The sequence below is a fragment of the Rana temporaria genome, chromosome 11 (assembly GCF_905171775.1).
Source record: "Rana temporaria chromosome 11, aRanTem1.1, whole genome shotgun sequence".
In the NCBI taxonomy this organism is placed as follows: Eukaryota; Metazoa; Chordata; class Amphibia; order Anura; family Ranidae; genus Rana; species Rana temporaria.
The window spans coordinates 23,995,363-24,020,390 of record NC_053499.1 but is presented as its reverse complement, the minus strand read 5'-3'; the positions used below and the strand labels follow the sequence as shown (position 1 = coordinate 24,020,390).

At 44.3% G+C, this 25,028-nt stretch overlaps 1 protein-coding gene across 4 annotated transcripts in view; it reads right to left on the bottom strand.

Moving 5' to 3' along the window:
• Window positions 1-7,683: 7,683 nt before the first annotated feature.
• LOC120917125 (diacylglycerol kinase zeta-like) overlaps window positions 7,684-25,028 on the bottom strand; it is a 274,751-nt gene continuing 257,406 nt past the window's right edge. For all 4 annotated transcript variants that reach the window (XM_040328180.1, XM_040328181.1, XM_040328183.1 and 1 more), the window contains 4 exons: window positions 23,107-23,227; window positions 22,223-22,259; window positions 17,239-17,338; window positions 7,684-8,463 (listed from right to left, as the gene is read on the bottom strand). In XM_040328180.1, coding sequence (XP_040184114.1) covers window positions 8,347-8,463; window positions 17,239-17,338; window positions 22,223-22,259; window positions 23,107-23,227 — 375 coding nt within the window. In that variant the 3' untranslated portion in view covers window positions 7,684-8,346. The remainder of the gene's footprint in view (window positions 8,464-17,238; window positions 17,339-22,222; window positions 22,260-23,106; window positions 23,228-25,028) is intronic.

Here is a 25,028-nt window from a genome sequence, read left to right as displayed (position 1 = left end):
ACAACGTGTATATAACATTAGGAAAGTGAGACTAGCACTATTACAACTGCTATAAAAACAAGAGATCGCACACATGTTCTGATACAGAAACCCAGTATTGCACACTCAGGGGGGGTGAGGACCAGAGGGGAAAGGGGCAGTGTAACAAGTTCAATTCCCCTCCCCCATCCAGCACCCTGAGAAACAGAAGATTGCTGTAACAGTAAAAGTAAAACATAACAATGCAGGAGACCAGTGTATCACTGTGTACAGTCAGACGTCTGGACTGAAAGAGCACCTGTCACAGAGGCGGTGGCTACTTTGTGTGATTCAGTGTTCATCAGAGAAGGAAAGGTTACCTTGCTGGAAAGCAAGGACAACACTGAGGCACATTTGCCACTGGGTCAGCCAATCTGGGTCTAATAGACTGGATGTTCATAAATACTAGCTCAACTATTTTGCATTCTGGCGACAACTAGATTTTCATGATTTGTCTGTGTAATGAACAAAAAAAAAAACATAAAAAAAACATTTGATTAAATTAGTATTAAATAAATACAAGAGAGCGTTTAGAGTGCCCTGATAGCAGTTTTTGGTGAACCGATAGGCTGGAATACTAGTAAAGACCTATCTTCCCCAGTAAACAGAAAAAGAAAAATGTCTTGGTTTGGCCACTGTCTGTCCTCGATGTCCCTGGTTCCTCATGAATTGCCAACCTGCATTGACATGAACACACTACAGCTGCCACATCTGTATCCCAGTGACATGTTCTCATTAATACTGTGACATTTGTCAAGTGCTTCACTCTGTAATTAAATAAGTGGGAAGAGTGACACTTTACAGTCATTGTTTTTTTTTTTTTTTTAGAAGAATCTGGAAGGAACGTTTGAAAACATTGTCCCTTTAAACTGCCCAAATGTATACCATCAAAGGATGCATAATATTTCCTGGTAGGAGAATTGTTTTTCCCCATCCCTTTCATTCATGTGTGATGATGCATTCATGATTTTTTGCGGATGAGGTCTGGCTTTTCTTAAAGGGACGGCATTACTGATGTCTATCCCAACATCGCCAGTGTATGTACAGTACATGGGGCTCAGAATGGTGGACATACCTGCACAATTCTACTGCTCTAGTGTGCAGGCAGCCATATTGTGCCCCATGTTTATCATTAAAAATGGCAACCTGTAGACCATATGCCTAAAGTCTTAAAAATAATCACAGCACAAAAAGTTGTCACCTTCAGTGAAAACCACATGCCAACTACCGTATATACTCGAGTATAAGTCGACCCGAATATAAGCCGAGGCACCTAATTTTACCACAAAAAAACTGGGAAAACTTATTGACTCGAGTAAAAGCCTAGGGCGTCCATCTGCATGCCTCACTGTGCCCATGACTAGACTGACGTTTAACATTGGAGTCTATGGAAGGGGTGCCCGGCTTTAAAAAAATGGTGCTCCCCAGCTGTAGGTCCCTCAGACAACAAACTTTGCACACTTGTAGAGGAAGAGTGGGGCTACATGTGTGCCAAGGTTGGTGTCCAGAGGACCTACGGCCGGCCCGTACCGGGTCCCCAAAGTCCGGGAGATCAGGCACAAAAAGGTGACTCGAGTATAAGTCGAGGGGGGCATTTTCAGCACAAAAAAATGTGCTGAAAAACTCGGCTTATACTCGAGTATATACGGTACAGTATTCCAGAACCATAAGAAAGAACTTGACTTTTCTTGTACGAGTTGAGATTGGCTGCACCTCCCATGTTTCCCTATTGGTCTGAGAGGTCTTTAATCACATATAGAACCAGTAAGGATACTAAGGCAAGGCAAAGCAAAGTAAAGTAAAAAAAAAAAAAAAAGTAAAAAAAATCCCAGATAGATATTCTTGGAACTTTAGAAATGTACACTTCTGGATCCATTAAACTTTTTACAGTGCAGTTTTAACAAGTAAACGCTACAATTTTCATCATATATGTTGTTTAAACTGGCCAGGTTTCGGACAGGTTTTCTTCAAAAGGAAACTATATATATTAACATTCTAAAACGGTTGTCTGTATGCAATAATGTATGTTACAGTACATGGGGGCATCCTTATTTGCTCACTACATGTGTAGACTCTACTTAATGCACACTACCTGTGCTTCAATGCTTCTATCCATCTATGAAAGTCTTTAGGCCAGACTTGAATTATCTCAGCAGGCTGTAAGCAAAGATGCTAATCCGAATGCATTCCAACTACCACTTCGTAATAAAGACAACAACCAGTATATGGCATTGCAAAAAAGAGAAAGTTGCATCAACACTAACATGGTTAAATGTTACAATACCAACTGGAAGTATGCACTTTTTGAAAACACAGTATAGTTTCCCTTAAAGAGTTCTTGTAAATATAATCCTGGGTAGTGGGACAGACAATCAAACATTTTTCAGCAGAGCTTCACCAGCACCTTTTTAAGTATGGCGTTGACAAAGGGGTTGCTGCTGTTATGCTACTAAGGCCCCATTCACACCTGAGCGATTTTTTGCTTGTAGCTCTAAAAATGCTCAACAAGCCAAATCCCATTTATTTCAAAAAAGTACATGAGCTTCTTTTTGGCAGATTACAAGGCATTTTTGACCCCATAGACTTCAATAGAAACGCCTCACTAGTGTGTTTTAGGAGAATTTTGTCACTTGTTTTCTGCTCAAACAGCAGCTCTCCACCCCTAATTTCCTCTCCCTATCCCCCCTGGTGCTTTCTATTGGCTAAACAAAAGCGACCTGAAGCTGTAAAATGCTTGTAATACACATCTAAAAATCTTTTCGCCGTTTTTTGCATTTTTTTTTAATACACGTTTAAAAAATCTTTTTCGGCCTGAAGATTACACAAAACCCCTATGTCACACGTTATTATCGGAAAGGTCTAGAACACAACATTTCAGTAGAATACACACTAAAGTGAATGTTAGGGCAAACACACGCAATAAGCGACCCACATTTTTGGTAAAATATAAAAGACGAGGTTGCGCCGAGTAAACAAATACATCAAACCTTAAATTTGTGTGTGCCCGTGAAATGACAACAAACTTCAGTACCCTGTATTGTCTATGGGCGACTCTTCAGAAGCCTTATAGGTATAATTTTATCGTTACGGAGGAGGTTTTGTGTTAGAAATATTGCTCTTTCTCTGGCGTGCGCGGCGATATATGACCTTTATCGCAATCAACGTTTTCACACATATACGAACGTAAACATATGCATTGGGGGCGCCTATGTGGGAGCCTCAAAAATTTTGGTAGGGATTTTCTGGTGCTTGAGTGTAACTATTTTTTTGCAAAAAGAAAAAAAAGTCCCATATGTGATGTTTTTTTAGGTGGCAGGTTCTCTTTAATGAGATATGCAGGGTCTAAAAGACCCTGCATGTCTCCCCTGAATGTTTTGCAATGCAGATTGCATTGCAAAGCATATTTTCCTGGCTGAGCTAGCCAGGGACACGGAGAGCTTGACCCGGAAGGGACGTCGCTTTTACGGGTCACAACAAGAAGGGGAGGACAGTGCACGTGTCTGCTCTTCTCTTTCCCACCTGCCATCTCACTCCTGGGCCCACAAGTGGACAAGCGGAGCCCGGAAAGCATTGCGGGGCGCCAGTGCCGGAGGTGTGTGGGAGCAGTCTGGCGGCAGGCAGTATCACACACAATCCCGGTGCACCGGTTTGTGTGCGATACTCCATGATTTCAGGTCCCTATGACGTACAGACTTGGCAGCAAAAGAGTTAAAAATGTTTGTAAAAAGCTAAAAACGCCAGTAAACTGCTACGCTCAAGTGTGAATGGAGCCTTACTGGTTAAAATTACCATATAAAGTTTTTTTTTTAGTGACCTGCTATTAAAAATATTTGACTGTCAGGTACTGTAGAGCGCACACAATGCCCACCTGACTCCGCCTTTATGGTGAGATGTCTCAACATACTGGAATTTTGTTGTGTCTTGCAAGTCCAAACTGATCACACAAGCGTGTAAGCTGTACAGTCCTAAATGAAACATAAAGAAACACACACACACACAAGCCATAACATAGACATGGGAAAAAGTGGGGCTCAAACAAACATGACCAGACCATAGGACACTGGTTAGCATGTTGTAAGCATGTAAGCAGTGTCGGTTTTCCTGCTCAATGGACCAATGCACAGCATTCAAAGCACTGTGCATTGCAGACCTATTGCTGTAAATTCATTGCACTTCTTAATCCCTGACCAGGGGGATCTGCAGTGTTCTTTGCTTTTAGTGGTGAGAATGGAGAGATGTGTTAGAGATAAATGGAAAAATATTCCACCATTTACACAGGGGATTAAAAGGGTCAAAAGGCAACTCAACCCTGTTATTGATTGTCAATCTACAATGCTTACATAGTTTTTTTTTAAAAAAGTCAACGTTAAGCAGGGCTTTACCATGAGCTAAATATGCTATTCTGGTGTCAGAGGTTACATAAATTTTTATACAAAAATATGCAATAAGTTAAAGTGAACACCAATACATAGCAGCCAATAATTGAGCAGCTTTGAACAGTCTGGATTCAGTGAACTTCTACAAAACAGATACTATCTGGCTGTGATGGCTTTCAGAAAGGGCTGGATTTCGGTTCTTGTTGGTCCTAAGCACTGCCCCTCACTAAGCCCAAGGCATTGCTCCCCACTGAATGGAGATGCCAGGATGTTGGCGGCATTTCCAGTACTTATGGGACAACAAAATATACTTGTGAGTGCCGCTAAACGAGAAAAGTTAAAGACATGCACATAACTGGCATGCAATCATTGAGGCTGTGAGCCATTTTTGGGAAAGCCTGTGTTTTGCTGGGCTTCTAGCAAGAGGTTCGAGGCATGCTCTAGAACAGTGGTCGTCAACCCTGTCCTGCAGGGCCCACTAACAGGCCAGGTTTTATATATTACCTTGGGGAGATGCAGTCTAGAATACTGCAATCACTGAGGAGCAAATGATATCAGCTGTGATGTATTTCAGTTATCTTGCAAACCTGGCCTGTTAGTGGGCCCTGCAGGACAAGGTTGATGACCACTGCTCTAGAACACATGTGTTAAACACAAGGCCCGTTGGTTAAATCCAGCCCGCCAGGCCATTTCATGTAGCCCTCGCACCTCTTCTGCAGCTATGGCACCCCCCCTCCTCCTCTGCCCCTGTCTTGTCTCAGCAGTTGGTAGCAGAAAAGAAGGACAGAACTCCTCCACCAGAGCCTGCGCTCTCCACCTCCCCTGGTCTCAGAATTTAGCAGACTCCAGCAGCCGACCCCAGCCCTCCTCTGGTCCTCCATCAGACCCTGCACTTTCTGCTACCCAGCTTCTTCCCATCAGCAGCAGAAGATCATGGAGGTGCACTGTGATGTAAGGGATGGTGGGAGACGCTAGACTTCTGATGCAAGGGTGAGTCGGTTGCTCTGGACATCTAGTCTTAGATACAACCGGCCCTTAGAGAGAAACCATAATGCCGATGCGGCCCGCAATGAACCCCTGCTCTAGAATGAAAGCATGAGAGCCATGATTGTCCACAATTGACATCTGCAGCAGTCATCTTGGAAAAGCCTGCATTAATGGGATGTGGAGGGTAGTGATCCTCCATATACATGTTTTATTTTTTTCCCCCCTTTTGTTATAGGTGATACAAATGCCACTATGTATTCAATGCCTGGAGGGAGATGCTCTTTGCACTGGGTGGTAAAATAAGCCACACTGTCTCAGACTTGGTTCACACCTATGTGTTTTTTAATGCTTTTTGCAGAAACGCACTACAGTCCATTTAAAAAAAAATTGGAGACGGTCAGGGACTTTTTTAAAAGCAAAACAGTGCGCTTATGGTTCAATAGACTTCAGTGGAGAAGCCGCAGAATTGTATTGCATTTTTGAATCCACCCAACAACAAATTGGCCAAAAAATGCAAAACGCATAAACCCCACCACAAAAAACACATCAAGAGCAAACTGCGGAAGTGTGAACTAAGCCTCAGTGAGTCTTCAAGGCAAGAAAAAAAAAATGCCTAATAGACCTGTTTCCGTAAACACAGCATTGGCAACCAATTGGTGAGCTGAATCAATATGTAAAAGAGAAGACTTGAGTTACAAATACCTAGTGATACTTTGTGTTTCAGTGGCTCCCTTAGTCTGTGTCTGCTAGAGAAGAATGGCAGTTGAAATTCTCTGCCTAACAATTTGCAGTTCTACTTTAACAGCAATATGAGGTAATCATTCCATTAACCGATAGCGCTACTTAGCACTGACTGCAATAAATCAGTTCAATGTTTTGACCCTAATGTGAGCCCTCTTCATTCCCTTTCAGCCAGAATTCACACAACTTCTCACTTGTTCGGTGGAAGGGTATGCTTCCTGAAGCCCATGCGATTTATCTTCTACTTTGCATGATGTCACCAGTCTTACAGTCCTGTTTAAATGTGATTAGTTGCTGTTAGAAAAGTCCTAGTTTTCATACTTTGTAATGCAGGAGAGCCATTACCAAAATACCCCCACCACTAAATGCTCCTTCTTGTCTCACAGGGAAAGCCCAATGGCATGATGTACCAAAAAAAAGAAACAAAAGGGCTTCCCAGATCACCGACAAATAAAAGCAGGATTGGCTGTTGCACTACAGCGTTTTTGGCTTAAAATGAAGCTGCTAAGCAAGTAAGCTGTAATTAACTAAAATCTCCTTGACCTGAACTCAAAAAGTTAAGTTTTGCTTTTTGGGAATATTTACCGGTTGAGATTTGTCTCTTTTCTTGTATGCAGAAAAATAGCATTGCACTTCCTGTGCCTAGGCACTCATGTGCCTTGAGCGTCATAATGGTGTGCCTGCATATCGAGACTGTCTAAAACATGGCTGCCTCTGACTCAGAGTTTTAAGAAATTTAGAGCAAGATTTGGTGAGGTCAGCACTTTGCTGCCAACTGTTCCCCCTTGGTGGAGGGAAAGCTGTATCTAAGGACCTGCAGTGCAAGAATCTCCCTGCTTCTGATTCATTCATTTGCTTCCTCCACCTCTCCTGCTTCTACCTGAATATTCCCCACCAGTCATCAAGGGGGGCAGCTTTGACTCTACCAAGCTGGCCACCCACACAGAGACAGTGCAAAAAAAGGTAAGTTCGAGATAGGGAAAAGATCAGCTGCAAGAAGCCTATAGGCAATACTGGTGACTAGTCTATTGCTTGTCTTTTTGGGAACAGTTTCCACAATCTTTAAATCTGTACAATATCACAGCCCAATAAAATTCCTGCTCCAAAGTAGCTAGAGAATGGGTACATTTAACTGGCAAACCAGTAAAAAAAAAATTCACAAGATGGTCAATGTATACTGATAGATTACGTTCAGCTGACAGAAATGTATGTCCTGAAATAACAATGAATCCACATAACTGAACACTGAAGTAACACCCTGGGCAGTAGGAATATTCTAGTTACAGAAAATATATACAAAGTGCCTCTTGCGAGGCATATTCTAAACCTTCTAAACCTACTAACCAGTCCACAAGTTACCTACTTTAAATCTGACAAGACAGGAACTGTTTAAATAGGCTCTCGGCAGCTATCTCGGTTCTAAAGGTTACAGTATATTTATATATATATATATATATATATATATATATATATATATATATATACACATACATACATACACACACACACACACACACACACACACACACACAATTTAACATAAAACTAGTTCAACACAACACTCCACAATGAGGATTTAAAAAAATATTATACATAAAACATTTTGATGACTGCAACCGTAATTCAGACATCATCATAAAAAGACCACATGTAAACTAGCCCCAATTGCCAAGACTAAATGTGCAAGAACATGACAAGTCTTGTGCCCTAAGGGATCTGAGAATAGAGGGTTAGCACAAGTCAAGTCACATGAACAAAAACAAAATGGAGGACAGTACAACACCTGTTATTAAATATTCGGGGGCATCTAAATAAACGGATACAAAAATATAGCTAATATAGAGGGGTAAGCACAGTGAGTAGGTCACTGAGAAGGAGTAGGTATCGAAAATGGAAGCATGTTGGCAAGAGGCCTATTAACAAAGAAACACATTTTTAGGGGACGATGAGCTTGAAATTTGCTTTGTGAGGTTGGGGGATATTTCCCATTATGGTTCGCAAAGATGACCAACTTCCAGCAGAGGAAAGGCCAAACTCTTATCCAGTAGTCCTAGAAGGTGTCATGTACAGTTGGTGGGGATTTGAGGAAATGTACAGTAAGGCTTCTCTGTAAGGGGAAAAGGAAAAAGGAAAAAAAGGTGCAGTTCTGCCGACATTAAGGGAACCTGGAAGGTTAGGACTGTCTCTATGAAGTAAGTCTTTATTGTGGGGTTCAGGTTTCCCATCACACAGCTGTTTCCTGGTCTTCCCTCTGGATCATTTGGTAGTGCTGTCTATTCTCCAGGTAGGCAGCAAGTTCAGGGTCCTTGGCCTTCTCAGCTCGGCTTTTTGGGGTGTCCCCCTGCAAGATATAGATGAAGAATGTTATCAAAAGGCAACATAAAAATTTACTTTCAGTGGTTTTGTTTTTTGCTTAAGTCAGTGATCTGTCCATATAGGGCAAAGCAACAGCAGCTTCACTTTGCTGAAGACCTCTGCAGATGAATATACTTATCTGGACCTATCACTGAGCTACCAGCAGTTAAAGAAATGTCATGTGCTAGAGATGTAAGTCACAGCTTACAAAGGAATATGGACTTCCCAAATGGCAATGCTGTTTGGCTGTGTGGTTAGTGTTAAGGCAGGAAGATGAGAGAAAGTGGTCGGTGACAAGCCAGGATGATGAGGAAGAGTGGCTATGTCAAGCCAGGAAAATGAGGGAGAGTCATTTGCGTTGAGCCAGGAAGATGAGAGGGAGTGGAATGCATTGAGCTATGATAATGAGGGCGAGTGGTCTGTGTCAACCCAGTACGATGAAGTACGATGAGGGAGGGTGCAGAGAGGGGAGTGGCCAGTGTCAAGCAAGGAAAATTAAGGAGTGTGGCCATTGTCAAGCTAGGAAGAATAGAGGGAGTTGTGTGTGGAGCCAGGAAGATAGTATAGAGAAGTTTGCATGGAGCCAGGAAGATAAGGAAGAGTCGTGTGTGTTGAGCCAGGAAGATGAGGGGGGAGTGGTGCATAAAGTTAAGATGATGAAAGGCTAGTGTCAAGCCCGAAAAATTAGGGAGAGTGGCCATTGTTAAGCCAGGAAGAAGAAGTGGCCAGTGTCGGGCCAGGAAGAAGAGGAGAAGTGGCCAGTGTCGGGCCAGGAAGAAGAGAAGAAGTGGCCAGTGTCGGGCCAGGAAGAAGAGAAGAAGTGGCCAGTGTCGGGCCAGGAAGAAGAGGAGAAGTGGCCAGTGTCGAGCCAGGAAGAAGAGGAGAAGTGGCCAGTGTCGGGCCAGGAAGATGAGGGGAAGTTGCTGTTGTAGAGCCAGGAAGATGAAAGGGGGTAGTATTTATTTAGCAAGATGAGGGAGAGTGCAGTTGTTGAGCCAAAAGCTGTGGAGGAGTGTCCTTTGCCGAGCCAGAAACATGAGGGGGAGAGGCTGTTTTTGGAGCAGATGATGTGGGCTAGTGTCCATTGCTGAGCCAGAGAAATGAGGGCTTCCAGACAGGAAGATAGAGAAGAATTGGTTTTGTCAAGACTGGAAGAATAGGAGTGGCGATCAGTGTCAAGCCTGAAAGAAAAGAGGACGTTGTGTTTGGATTTTTAAAGGATAAGCTCACTTTTTTAACATGTTACACCCGTATATAGGGTATAACATGTTCAGCATCCCCCTCTCCCCAGTTAAAGCGGGCAGGGGTTCTTTAAAAATTGTCCATCTGTACCCACAGCTGCGTCAATTCCTCCCCTCTTCTCTCATATCTGCAATGTGATTTTTTTTTGGGGGGGGGGGGGGGGGGCGGGTACCAGGTTTTGACAGGTACCAGATTCCACTTAGATCTCCTTCTCCCCACCCTCCCCGCAGTTTTCCGGGACATGTCACAGGTCCCAGAAGGCTGCAGGACCATTCACGAAGCGCATTCAGCGGTAAAGGCGAAAGCTGCATATCCAGCTGCCCACAGTTAAAATGCTGGTGCTGGGAACCTGGAGACTAGTGAAGAACTACCCCAGGTGAGGACGGCGCTGGTTCCCTGGACAGGGAAGTGTCCTGATATTAAAAGTCCTATTACAAATCTTGTAGCTGCTGACTTTTAATTCAAATTCTTTTTGCCCAGGCTGTACAACCCACTTTAAGTATACTGATAAGTCATAGGTGATCTAGATTGCCTATAGTTTATTGATATCCTTAAAAACCTTGTTCTACTTTTAGAACAATCCATGTACAATAATAATTCAGATGCTGGCACTGTATGCAATCCCCTGTAACTTTGCCAGATGGTAAAATCAGAACATTATTCGACGCGATGCTGCTTGCCAACATGATAAAATAGAGAATGTACAGCTTGACACTAAACAGTGATTGATTGCATAATTGTGAAAGGGAGATATTAAGTCTAATTAGAGAAGAATCCCAAGAAAACAATAATAAGGCGAGTTGAAGAACGCAGAGCAGAGATTAGAGCGCACAGCGGAGAGCCTGTCTAGTGTTATGTGGGACAGGCACTTGAATCATTGCACTATTTGCCAAAATTCAGCTCCATCCCTCTCCTCATCCATGCTGGCACACCGCGGTCTTTACACTCATCCTACAGTTATTGTATCTCCATGAAAATGAGTCATTGCATTACCAGCAGCAGAACAGGAAACTGGAAGATTGACTGTAGAACATTGCACAGTCTGGACTGTGGATAGTAAGAGACCTGCAATAGAGTACAGGGTCAAGTAACCAAGGAACAGGAGTGGAGGTGCAGTTTTATATTGCAGAAGCATTATTGGTTCAATGAGAACACAAGGAGGAGATCCCTCAATTAGTGTTTTGGGTTTGGAGTATCTATACTGCACCAGCTGCTCATTGAGGTACCAGGATGAGATACAGTATTAATGGCACACTGAGAGACTAGGGCTGGGGTGCAGTATCGCCGATGTATCGCCGACCAAAGCTGTAGGATCAGAAATCAGAAAATGGTTTATATTTCAATATTTTTATTGAAAAAGATCCGACGGTAACTATAATTAAAAAAAAAAGACTTTGATATATTGCATTGATTTTAATCATAATTTGTCTGAAGGGCCATTACATAGTTACTTAGGGCCAGATTCACGTAGAACTGCGGCGGCGTAACGTATCGTAGATACGTTACACCGCCGCAAGTTTTCATCGCAAGTGCCTGATTCACAAAGCACTTGCAATGAAAACCTACGCCGGCGGCCTCCGGCGTAAGCCCGCGTAATTCAAAGGGGCGTGTGCCATTTAAATTAGGCGCGCTCCCGCGCCGGACCTACTGCGCATGCTCCCTTTTGAATTTCCCGCCGTGCTTTGCGCGAAGTGACATCATGTTTTCGATCGGCGACGAGCGTAGCGTACTTCCGTATTCCCGGACGTCTTACGCAAACGACGTGAATTTTAAAATTTCGACGCGGGAACGACGGCCATACTTTATACAGCACATACGTGTGCTGTGTAAAGTTAAGGCACCAAAAACGACGACTAACTTTGCGATGGGAAACTAGACTAGCGGCGACGTAGCGAACGCGAAAAACCGTTGTGGATCGCCGTAACTCCTAATTTGCATACCCGACGCTGGTTTACGACGCAAACTCCCCCCAGCGGCGGCCGCGGTATTGCATCCTAAGACCCGACAGTGTAAAACAATTACACCTGTCGGATCTTAGGGCTATCTATGCGTAACTCCTTTGTGAATCTGGGCCATAGTAGGTGAGGTTGAAAAAAGACACAAGTCCAACCTATGTGTGTGATTGTATTCCAGTATTACATTGTATATCCCTGTATGTTGTGGTCGTTCAGGTGCTTATCTAATAGTTTTTTGAAACTATCGATCCTTCCCGCTGAGACCACCACCTGTGGAAGGGAATTCCACATCCTTGTCGCTCTTACAGTAAAGAACCCCTCTACGTAGTTTAAGGTTAAACCGCTTTTCTTCTAATTTTTATGAGTGGTCATGTGTCTTATTAAACTCCCTTTCGTGGATACGTTTTATCCCTATTGGGGGGGCACCATTATGGTCTTTGTAAATTTAAATCATATCCCTTCTCAAGCGAGAATAAGTTCAGTGCTCGTAACCTTTCTTCATATATAATGTCCTCCAGTCCCTTTATTAGTTTTGTTGCCCTTCTCTGGACTCGCTCCATTCCCAGTAAATCCTTCCTGAGGACTGGTGCCCAGAACTGGACAGCATACTCCAGGTGAGGCTGGACGAGAGTGTTTTAGAGCGGGAGAATTATCGTTTTATTTCTGGAGTTAATCCCCTTTTTAATGCATGTCAATATTGTGCTTGCTTTGTTTGCAGCAGCTTGGCATTGTATGCCATTACATTTCTTGTTGCATTCTTTGTAAAGTTTGAATGCTGATGATGATCCCTCAGCCTTGTATTTTTTGAAGGCTGAGAGATGATCATCAGCATTCAAACTTGTGTGTTGAGGCAAAGTGCGATCCGATCAAATACGTGTTAATATGTTTTATGGTAAGGCACCTGCACTGTGCATTGCGCTGCCATTCACTGTGCATGGCACCACAATGGATTATACAGTAGAGCACAACACTGCCGCGAACCACATTCAGTTTTGAAAAAAATACGGTCACGTGATGTAGCCGTCATTCGGCTATAGTGTGGTCGACAAGTGGTTAAAGCAAATAACCTGCTCCAACATGAAACCATAGAGGAATTTGCACTGTGCCCGCTTGTTTTCTGATTGACGAATGGAAGGCAATTGATTAGTACTATCTGCATAGAGTTTGCATGTCCTCCCTGTGCTTGCATGGGTTTCTTTTCTCTGGGTACTCCAGTTTCCTCCCACACTCCCAACAACTTGCTGGTGGGATAATTGGCCCCTGTCTAAATTGACCCTATGTGAGCATATGAGATAGGGACCTTTGGTTGTAAGTTTCTTGAGAGCAGGGACCGGAGTGTACAGTATGTAAATTGGCCGCACTAAATAAATACCTGTAATAAATAAAAAATAAAATAAATACTATTTTCGGTCATAAAAGGGCAATGATTTGGTGATTGCAGAGCGTGCTCTAAGAGTGTCCCATCTCTAGTAATGAGGAAAGCAGTCTCAGTACCAGCCTGTGTATGGAATGCACATTAAAACCTGTAGCTGTTGGGGAAGGGGGGGGGGGGGGGTTTGGAGCTGCCTGCAGCTGTCTGGAATTCCTTAGCTTCTGTCTTAACCTTTCTCCCAACACTTCCCGTTCTCCCCCCCCCCCTCCCTCCCTCCAAGCCTCACACCCCTACCAATTGCCTCTGTACCAGCAGCTGTCACTGTGGGGCACGGTGGGGGCAGTATCCACAGAGGGGGGTCACAGGCAAGGCATGGGTACAGCTGAACTCATTACCACAATGGGCTCAACGTGAGGACGTAAGACCCATCACACCTATGAGCTCTTTGTCTAACAGCACTAAAAAAAAAATCTGAAATAAGAAGGGCCTGTGTTCCCAGCTACCAACAAATCAGTTTCTCCCTTTTTGTTTTCAGACCTGCACTACAAACGTAAAAGGGACAGACTGATTTTTTGCTTTTGGGTTTCTACATCCAAAACACGAGGCCCATGTTTCAAACAGAAATGGTCTGCAGTATTCCGTATCAACCAAATGTACATTGCAGTTTATATAGTTCAGACCCATGAAAACATAACTGAATTGTAATTGGCTGCCATTGCTTACAGAATATCACAGTGTCGATGTGCCGTGACGTAAAGCAACTAATAGGGAGCAGTGTAGGAGGAGACAAGCAAAGAAACTAAGGGCCAGATCCACAAACGAGATACGACGGCGTATCTACTGATACGCCGTCGTATCTCTGTTTCTAACTATGCGACTGATTCATATAATCAGTTACGCATAGCTAGCCCTAAGATCCGACAGGTGTAATTGAATTACACTGTCGGATCTTAAGGATGCAATTCTAGGCCGGCCGCTAGGTGGCAAGGCCATTGCGGCCGGCGTAGAATATGCAAATGAAGATTTACGGCGATCCCCGAACGTCCCGTCGATCTAAATCTACGTAGTTTCCGTCGGGTTACGCCGCGTAAAACTAGGGCTGAGCCCTAGTTCTCTTAAGCCATGTTAAGTATGGCCGTCGTTCCCGAGTCGAAATTTAAACATCAACGTCGTTTGCGTAAGACGTCCGTGAATGGCGCTGGACGCCATTTACGTTACCGTCTAAGCAAATGACGTTGGTGCGACGTCAGTTAGCGCAATGCACGTCGGGTAATTTACCCGACGGAGCATGCGCAGTATGTCCGGCGCGGGAGCGCGCCTAATTTAAATGGGACTCGCCCAATTCTATTTGGCCCGCCTTGCGCCGGACAGATTTAAGTTACACCGCTGCAAATTTCCAGGTAAGTGCTTTGTGGATCGGGCACTAACTTGGACAATTTGCGGCAGTGTAACTTAAATGAGAAAAGTTAAGTTACGCCCGCTATTTGTGGATCTGGCCCTAAATGACAGATGTCATTTTCCAAGTGGAGTCTAGAAATGGAGATATGCAATCTGTTCTGGATCAGTGACAATGACAGCCAGGCAGCTAACATTTTCAAAAGCTCAACATTGACAGTCTATAAGTAAGCAGGGAAAGCCCTTCAACAGCATCGAAAACGTAAAAAAGAATATGTGACCAAAGCTTTCTTGGTCATACTTTTGTGGGTCACAGGAGTGCACTTACTTTCGCTCTGTGACCGGCAATCAGTCGATTGGGTGTTATTCCCTGCTATCAGCTGAAGTGAAAGAGCTTCTGCATAGGCTATGGCTGAGAGCTGACCCCCCACCACTTGGTGTTTCAGTGAGCACTGGAGAGGAGCAGAGTGGAGAGCGGTGACTGACAGTCACTGCTCTCTGCCATGAGCACACCAAGGCCAAGCAATCAGTGGTCATGTGATCGCTCAGTTCTCAGTCTTACAGCCAATGTAGGACAGCTGCAGCATAGAGGTGAGTATGAATGTTTATTTTTTTTGTTTAAAAACCACAAACCTCCTTTACAATGAACTGGTAGAGGAAACCAATACAGGTGAGGACAATGCTGACTTTTTTTTTTCTTCTTTCCTTTTAAAGGTGCAAGTTTGTGAGCCGTCATCCTGGTCCTGGGAGTATCCAAGAGTTAGAAGAAGTTGAGAACTGACTCAACCCATCAGGTTCCATAATTAAAGCGTTTGTTAACCCAAAAATAAATAAAATCCATATCCTGGTCCCTTAAAGCAGATTAAACAGCACAGTGCTTGTGCTGTGTAATCTCCCCCCTCTAAACTGAAAAAAAAACCATGAATCTGCCACTTCCTGTATGCACTCTGTAAACTGACCATGATAACCAGGGCTACTCCGCCCTGATCAACGTGGTCAAAGTGCATCCCTCCGTCATAGGCTGCCCTGCTCTCCTCTCTCCCCCCTCCTTCCTCCCTGTCAGCGTCCTCTTTGTCTCTGCTCAGCCTCACCATCATCACCCCCCCCCCCCCCCCGGTTCCATTATTTAAAAAAAAAAAACTACAATTGTTACTGCCAGCCTCTCTATTAGAGGCTGGCATACCACACTGTGTAGTGTAAAGCATTTAAGAAAGCGAGCAGCGTAAATACAGATTTTTAGCTGTCTTCAGGCCGGTCACGTGACTTGCGGCCACTTTACAGCTACGAGACAGAGCTTCTGCAGGTGGAGCCGAGCAACCACGTGATCTCCCCGGCTGGCGTCAGAGGGAGATCACGTCCCCTCCCGCAGAAGCAATCCATCGGAGCCGGAAAGCGCCCGCGAGTCACGTGACTGGCCCGAAGACAGCTGAAAATCAGTATTTACACTGCTCGTTTTTAAAAATGCTTTACACAGTGTGCTATGCCAGGTTCTAATATAGGGTCTGGTATAGACTTAGACAAATGGGTTCACAAACCCTTTAAATATCACTTTTGGATGGACAAGCCCTTTTAACTATTAAGTAAAAAAATGGAGAACTGAAAAAAAAAATGCAAATGTCTAAACATTCAATATGCACATAATACAGCAGAAAACCTTTTTTTAAAAATCCCTTACAGTTGGGAAATTTACAAAATCTGGAGCCACATGTAAATGAGACCGCTCCTGGGTTTGCATATTTGTCCCAAAGTACATGTTATATTGTAACCCACAACTGTATATTGTCATTATTTATAAGAAAAGTCATATGCCAAACTGTATTTTTAGTAAAATGCAGAAACGGCCCATTCTTTTCTATTAAAAAAAAAGTCTCCCAGTATATACATAGGCCCGGATTCACAAAGCACTTACGCCGACGTATAACAAGTTTCGCAGACGTAAGTGCAAATGTGCGCTGTCGTATCTGTGCGCCAGACCCACAAACAGATATGCGCCTAAAAACAGGCTACACCCCGCCGACGTATCTTGCTTACGCCGGCGTAGGGTGGGCGTACATTTAGGCTGGGTGCATGGTGCCGTTCCCATTGATTAGCCATTCAAACATGCAAATGAGGGAAATACAGCGATTCACGAACCTGCGTGCGCCCGACGTAGTCTACGCGAGGTGCACGTAAGTTGTACGTCTGGCGTAAAGTTATTTCCCATAAAGGAGGCGCAACCCAGCAGCAGACATGCAAAGGTCTGCACCATGTAACACAAGCTGGCGTATTTTACGTTGGACGTGTGTCTGGCTGGGCGTAGGTTACGTTCACGCCGTACGAAGTGATCCGGCGTAGTTTAGGCAGTTGTTTCCGATGTGGTTGTGAGCAGGCGCAGGGGGATGCGTCCACGTCACATGCGCAGTTCGTAATACGTATCTGTCTGGTGCTCGGCCCATCATTTGCATGGGTCACGCCCACTTCCACCTACGCCTTTGAATCCTACGCCACGCTGGCGCAGCGTTGGGAGCACTGGCTTGCTGAATTCAATGCTTGCCTCTCCGCGCTACGCCGGCGTGGCGTACATTGGTTACTCTATGGCGGCGTAATGTGCGCCCACTCTCTGTGAATCTGGGCCATAGTGTGAACAATGCTGAACTGGGAATTCAACCGTCCAAAAATGTGAAAGAGAGAAAATTAACCTCTTCAGTACTAGAAGAATGCCAGAGTGACAGGATTCTGTGCCTTGGTTTTCCCCTCCTACAAATTCCTCAGTACAGACACACCTGTATGTCTACACATCAACACCCCCCCAGCTTACCTGTAAGTCTGTCTTCATGAGCGATGCTCCGGCCTCCACTATATAATGACAGATGGTCCGCTGACGTAAGGATGCCGCAAGGTGCAAACTAGTCTCACCACTGCAACACAAAAACAATGGTTAGGAGGAAGAGAGTTGTGGGGTCTATGATCTAAGCCTGCTACAATGCTATTCAAGGCACTATGAAACCCTGTCTGTACCTTTTTAAAGCAATGCTTCATCTTTCTTAAAGCAAACACTATCTTTGTATCAAACAAAATGTAAGCCTTAACCACTTCAGCCCCGAACCATTTGGCTGGCCAAAGACCAGACCACTTTTTGCGATTCGCCACTACGTCGCTTTAACTGCCAATTGCGCTGTCGTGCGACGTGGCTCCCAAACAAAATTTAAAGCGGGAGTTCACCCAAAAATCAACTTTCTGCAGTTAGATCCAGCATACTGCGGACATCTGCAGTATGCTGGTCTTTTTTATTTTATTTTGGTACTTATCGTTTTAGCAGTATTTCTTCTATGGCTCCGAGCGGGGAATCCTGCGGGGAATGGGCGTTCCCGAAGGCAAGCAAGTTGATTGACGGCCTTCGATAGCGCGTCACGGCTTCCGAAAACAGCCGAGGTGACACTTGGCTGTTTACGGAGCCTGCGCCTGCCGTGTAGAGCGGACTGCGCAGGTGCCGTAAATTGCTGAGTGTCACTTTGTGTGTATTTTCGGAAGCCGTGACGCGCTATCGAAGGCTGTCAATCAACTTGCTTGTCTTCGGGAACGCCTATACCAGGAAGTAATCCCCGCTCGGAGCCATAGAAGAAATACTGCTAAAACGATAAGTACCAAAAAAAAAGACCAGCATACTGCAGATGTCAGCAGTATGCTGGATCTAACTGCAGAAAGTTGATTTTTGGGTGAACTCCCGCTTTAAGTCCTTTTTTTCCCCACAAATAGAGCTTTCTTTTGGTGGTATTTGATCACCAAAAGTTGCGTTTTTTATTTTTTGCGCTATAAACAAAACTGTAAAAATGACACTGGCAGTAAAGGGGTTAACCAGTAGGGGGCGCTGAAGGGGTTAAGTGTGTCCTAGGGAGTGCTTCCAACTGTAGAGGGGATGGGCTGTGTGTGACACGACACTGATCACCGCTCCCGATTACAGGGAGCTGTGATCAGTGTCCTGTCACTAGGAAGAATGGGGAAATGCTTCTTTACATCAACATTTCCCCGTACTTACTCACCGTGAGACAATCACGGGTATCCCCGCAGACTCGACGGTCGGATTCACGGAGCTTGCGGCGGGTACACGCCCACAATGTCGCTCTTTAAGGGCCAACGTGTATATATATTTTTTTTCAAATGCAGAGTAGTGTGGGAAGCGGCTGTAATAAGACCCCTCTGATAGCGCGATCCTTCCTGCCGACCCCTCCTTTCCCCCGTCCACCCCAGGTGCTTGTATATGACATCACCCGGGTGGACAGGAGGAAATAGGGGGCAGGGGAAGGATTGCGCTATGAGAGAGGTCTTATTACAGTGCTACTTTGCATGTTGGCTGAGACTCGATGTACCCATCTCCTGTTTGTGATTGGCAGGTAGATCGCCTCAGAACCCCGGTTAAGAAACACTGATATAGTGTATATACCGGTACTTGCCTATTTTCAGCCCGCTCCAGTCTGGTTATCCCCTGTGTTAGCCAGCGGCGGCTGCAGGGGTAGAAGAGAGAGTTCGACAATGGCTGGGAATGCCTGGAATCGGTGATGTCTCCCATAGGCTCCCATGCCCCAGGTGTTGTCAGCGCTCCCTCCTCCCCCTGCAGCTGCCACTGGCTGACACAGGGGAGCCGGATCACAATACCGGAGTGAAACAAGCTGACAATAGGCAACTATATACATCTTTTTACACGGGTTGGTCAGCACAGATGTTAGGAGGGGAATGGGTACATTTTTAAGACCAGTTAGGTTTATTTCAGAATTCTACTTTAAAACTGAATTCCAGACAGATGTAAAAGGCACAAATTAATACATCTCTGTATTTATTAATAATTAAATACTATACATGTTTATTCAACTAGTTTAGGTACCTGACCTTCTCTTTATCAGCCTCCTGCAATTTACTATACAGCAATACAGAGTTTGAGTCAATCAGGCATGCTGAATGCAAATCTGCTAACAAGAAACATGCTGGTAGGGTGAAAGAGCAGAGAGATGACCTAATCAGCGTTTCACTGTTCAGTAAGCAGGTTGTGAATGGAGAAAAGATGACATTATATTCCTTTTATAGTCAAAAACTGTTATGCCGTATTCACGCGATTGGAAAATTCGACAAGAAAAGACTGATGTGAGCTTTTGGTCGGAAATTCCGACCGTGTGTATGCTCCATCGGACTTTTGCTGTTGGAATTTCTGCCAACAAAAGATTGAGAGCAAGTCCTCTATTTTTCAGACGGAAAAAAGTTCCTATCGGAAAATCTGTATGCAATTCCGACGTGCAAAAAACACGCATGCTCAGAATCAAGCAGAAGAGCCGAACTGCCTATTGAACTTCATTGATCTCGGCTCGTCATACGTCACCGCGTTCTTGACGGTCGGAATTTCTAACAAGATTGTGTATGCAACACAAGTTTGGGCCAACATTCCGTCAGAAAAAAATCCACGGTTTTGTCGTCGGAATTTCCGATCGTGTGTACGGGGGACATTATAGATACAAATGTGTCATTCAGCTGGCTGTGCAGCATTGTGTAAATCTCAGGACTGGAGGAACAGGAATGTGAAAACTCCCTACACAACTCTGCCACATAGCACAGCCCTTCCTGGGAGTGGAGGGGACCTGATATTTCTCTTCTGTGGTCCAGTAACACTTACAGGTCTCCTCCACATTCCCACCCTGTGTGCGGACAGTAGAGCTGCACGATTAATTGCGCAGAATCGCTATCGTGATTCTCCGCCCCCCACGATCTCAATCCCGGATTTGAACGATTCTCCTAGGGTGTAAATCAGCTAACATTAAGCGGGGTGCTGGCATCGTAATTGTGGAGTGAAGCTGGCTGTGTCTGAGCGGAAGGAAGCCATCGGCCGCGACAAAGCCAGCGTGAAACGCAAAGAAGCCGGAACTGACGTTAGCAAAGATGCTGTAGATGGGCAGTATCGCGTTCCTTTCCAGGGGACAGCGCACCTCCTACAAGCCTGTACACGTCACAGGCAAGTTTAATACAGGCTAAGATTTACTGATTATTTTTTTCAGAATAAGCAATATATTCTCTCTGGCAATATATTAATATATTCTCTCTCTCTCTCTGGCAATATATTAATATATTCTCTCTCTCTCTGGCAATATATTAATTCATTCTCTCTCTGGCAACATATTAACTGCTTGCCGACCGCTCACCGTCGTTTTACGGCGGCAAGTCGGCTCCCCTGCGCGAGAGCACGTAATATAACGTTGGCTCTCGCGCAGGCCACTAGGGGCCCGTGCGTGCCGCCCGCTTGCCCCCGACTCCCGTGCCCGGCGGGCACGATCGCAGGCGGGCACGCGCGATCGCTCGTTACAGAGCGGGGACTGGGAGCTGTGTGTCTAAACACACAGCTCCCGGTCCTGTCAGGGGGAGAAATGCTGATGTTCTGTTCATACAATGTATGAACAGAAGATCAGTCATTTCCCCTAGTGAGTCCACCCCCCCCCTACAGTTAGAACACACCCAGGGAACATACTTAACCCCTTCCCCGCCCCCTAGTGTTAACCCCTTCACTGCCAGTGGCATTTTTACAGTAATCAAAGCATTTTTATAGCACTGATCGCTAATAAAAATGCCAATGGTCTCAAAAATGTGTCAAAAGTGTCCGAAGTGTCCGCCATGTCACAGTACTGAAAAAAAAAAAACGCTAATCGCCATTACTAGTAAAAAAAAAAATATTAATAAAAATGCCATAAAAATACCCCCTATTTTGTAAACGCTATAACTTTTGCGCAAACCAATCAAACTTTTTACGAAAAAAAAAGAAGAATACGTATTGGCCTAAAAACTGAGGGAAATTTTTTTTTTATATATTTATTATAGCAAAAAATATTCATTTTTTTTCAAAATTGTCGCTCCATTTTTGTTTATAGCACAAAAACTAAAAACCGCAGGAGGTGATCAAATACCACCAAAAGAAAGCTCTATTTGTGGGGGAAAAAAGGACGCCAATTTTGTTTGGGAGCCACGTCGCACGACCGCGCAATTGTCAGTTAAAGCGATGCAGCGCCGAATCGCAAAAAGTGCTCTGGTCTTTGGGCAGCAACATGGTCCGGGGGTTAAGTGGTTAATACATTTTTGAGAATCGTGATCTTTATTCCAAGCAAAAAAAAATCGTGATTCTCATTATTACCAGAATTGTGCAGCTCTAGTGGACAGTAAGGAGAAGCAGCACACTGATGTGGTCATCTCTCTGTCACTCTGCATTCTCTGCCTATCAGCATGTTTCTTGTACTGCAGCACACGTGATTGGCTACTTGTACCTCCTCTCCTACCCCATGTTTTATCTCTGCTCTACAGGGACTGCAAGAGGATGATACCAAGTCACATTCAGGTAGGTAACTGCTGGGAAAGAAATAAAATAAAAAATCGTATTAAAGAATATTGAATACAGAGCTGAATTGATGTCTTTTTCTGATCTGTCTGCAGTTTAGCTTGAAGAATACACTAGGTGACTATACTCTTCAGAATCTACCAAAAAAAAAATAATAATACTGGTTTTGGGTGGACTACGGATTGGCTGCATTTTAACAACATAATTCTTCCATTGTCTTGGTGACAGATGTTCCAAGGGTGATGTAGACCTAGAGGTGAAAACCTCAAAAGCTATGCTGATGTCACAGAAACTACCCTTTTAGAGGCAATTAAACTTTCATTGCTTTAGGAACAAAAATCCTCCTTTAAGCCTTTTTTGACATTAATGTCTCTTTAACACCCATGACTCAGCAAACAGCCCACGGAGTGATTTTTGGCAGCCGCTCAGTCCAACTTACTTCTTGAGCTCTGCAACATCCAGGATTTCAGACGGAGCTGGATAAAAAAAAAAAAAAAAAAAAAAAAAACAACAGAAATGTGAGACAAAAAAAATGATATGAGACATTTGGAGTGTAAAAGGCAAAACGTAGGAATATTTTAAGGTCTTTTCTATTGTTAAAAAAATAAATAAAAAAAGAATATTTTAAGGGCTAGTATAGTGTATATTTAGCAAATGAACTGTTCTGATTGCACTAGTTACTAAGTTCATCTTATGATTTTGCATTGTTGTTGATACAACTTCCTAATTTTTTGTTAATATGAAACAGTATGTGTCATGGCAACATGATATGGATAGAATTGGCAAGAGTTCGAACCACTGTCAGTTTTTTTTTTTTTTTGCTTAAAAGATTTGAGACTGAAGTGCCACACCACCCAATTAATCGTCCAGATATAAAAACTTTCCAATGTAAGATGAAATATCAATATCAATGTTTAAGGGGTCGGGAACAACTGCTACTGGTTGTAGCTGGCTATTTAAATCATAATACAATAAAACCTTGCTTTGAGAGTGACTTGGTTTGAGAGCGTTTTTCAAGACAAGCAAAATGTTTTAATAAACTTTGCCTTGATATACAAGCGATGTCTTGATATAAGAGAAGCGTCATGTCACAACTGAGTATAAAAGAGAAGAGAGGAGCCTCTAAGTGTAACAATATGGTTACATTTAATGAAGGTACAACATTTAGCAACTCATTGCTACACTTAGAGGAGCCTCTCTTCTCTTTTATACCCTGTAAAAAAAATGCTTTGATATACAAGTGCTTTGGATTACAAGCATGTTTCTGGAACCAATTATGCTTGCAAACCAAGGTTTTACTGCATCGGCTCTGCAATCACTTACCATGCTCAATGAGGTACTTGACGATCTCCTTACTTCCAACATTCACAGCGTGATGTAATAGTGTGTAGCCATCAGTGTCTCGCTGTGCCAAGTTACCCCCAGCACGGTGAGCCTCCCGAAACTACGGGAAACATGGGGCAGAGAGGGAGGTTACAAATTAAATAAATAAATATAAACAAGTTTTGACAATCATTAAAGCTGACGTTTAAATTGCTTATATTTTGGCTTCCTTGGTTCCTCCTTCCCCCCCTTATCAACACGCTAATAACAATTTTCAATAAAACCTGTTTTCATTACATATCTTATTTTACACCTTCCTCTGATTTCGATGTACCGTATTTGCCGGCGTATAAGGCCCCGTACAGACGAGGGGACATGTCCGATGAAAACGGTCCGCGGACCGTTTTCATCGGACATGTCCGCTCGGAGATTTTGGTCTGATGGTTGTACACACCATCAAACCGAAATCCCCGCGGACAGACAGCGCGGTGACGTGGCAGTGACGCCGCCACGTCCGCAAACCAGGAAGTAAAAAACGTCGACGCATGCGGGAGATTTCTGTCCGCTGGTTAGGTGTACTAACCAGCGGACATGTCGGACGGACGGGTTTCCAGCCGACAAGTTTTAAAGCCTGCTTTAAAACTTTTGTCTGCTGGAAACCTGTCTGCTAGGCTGTACACACGGTCGGATCTGTCCGCTGAAACTGGTCTGCGGACCAGTTTCAGCAGACATGTTCGGTCGTGTGTACGAGGCCTAAGACGACCCCCTAATTTTCCAGGAAAAATTTTGGTTTTGGGATATACTCGCCATATAAGACTACCCTCTTCCTATTAGTCTTTCTGGAAGCAGAAGGGTAGCCAGAACCGCTGACAGAAACAGGCTTTTTTCAAATCTCACTGTGCCATTACATTACATGCCCCCACTGTGCCATCACTTGCCCCCACTGTGCCATCACTTGCCCCCACTGTGCCATCACTTTCCCCCCACTGTGCCAACAGTGCCAACACTCACGTTTTGCCGATTCTGACTTCCAGGCCGGTGACAGTCTCCGTCTGCTGCGAGCGTCCATGATTTGAAAGCCGCGCCTTCTCCTCAGAGTGTCCTGTGATAGGCGGAACACAAATTTTCCCAGCAGCGCCTCTGTTCTGTGTTCCGCCTATCACGGACGTCCTCACGTCCGAGGGTGAGAAGGCATCTGTGATAGGAGGAACACAGAACAGAGGTGCTGCTGGGAAGATTTGTGTTCCGCCTATCACAGGACACTCTGAGGAGAAGGAGTGGCTTTTAAATTATAGACGCTCGCAGCAGACGAAGACTGTCACCGGCGTATAAGACGACCCCCGACTTTGGATGCATTTTTTTGCATCCAAAAAGTCGTCTTATACGCCGGAAAATACGGTACATACCCTCAAATTAAACCAGAGTGTGTGCACTTTGACCCCATATCCATTATATAACTATAGCTTGAATATGTTTTGGTAAATAACTGAAAAATATAAAATTGTGCCTGCATTCAAATATATATGGCCTTAACTGTATATGTGAATTGGATGCGTTTTAAACCGCATCCAATTCGCATGACATGTGAATGTGACCAACTCTCAATGGAGCCGGTTCACACATGTCCGGGCGGCCGTGGTGCAGTTTCAAAAAGGGTGCATTTTTGGGTCCGGTTCAGATGTGAATTCTGGCAAAAATTGTCACCTGAATCGCACCTGAACCGGTGAACAGAAACGTGCCGGTCCCCGGATTGCAAACCGCATCCGCACATATCTGAACCTGGCCTTATGCCACGTACACATGACCGTTTTTAACGTCATGGCAAAAAACAATTTTTTTCTCAACGTGATTCTTGTCAAGCCTGCCTTGCATACACACGATTTGAAAAATGCTCGAGCAAAGCGCGGTGACATACAACACAT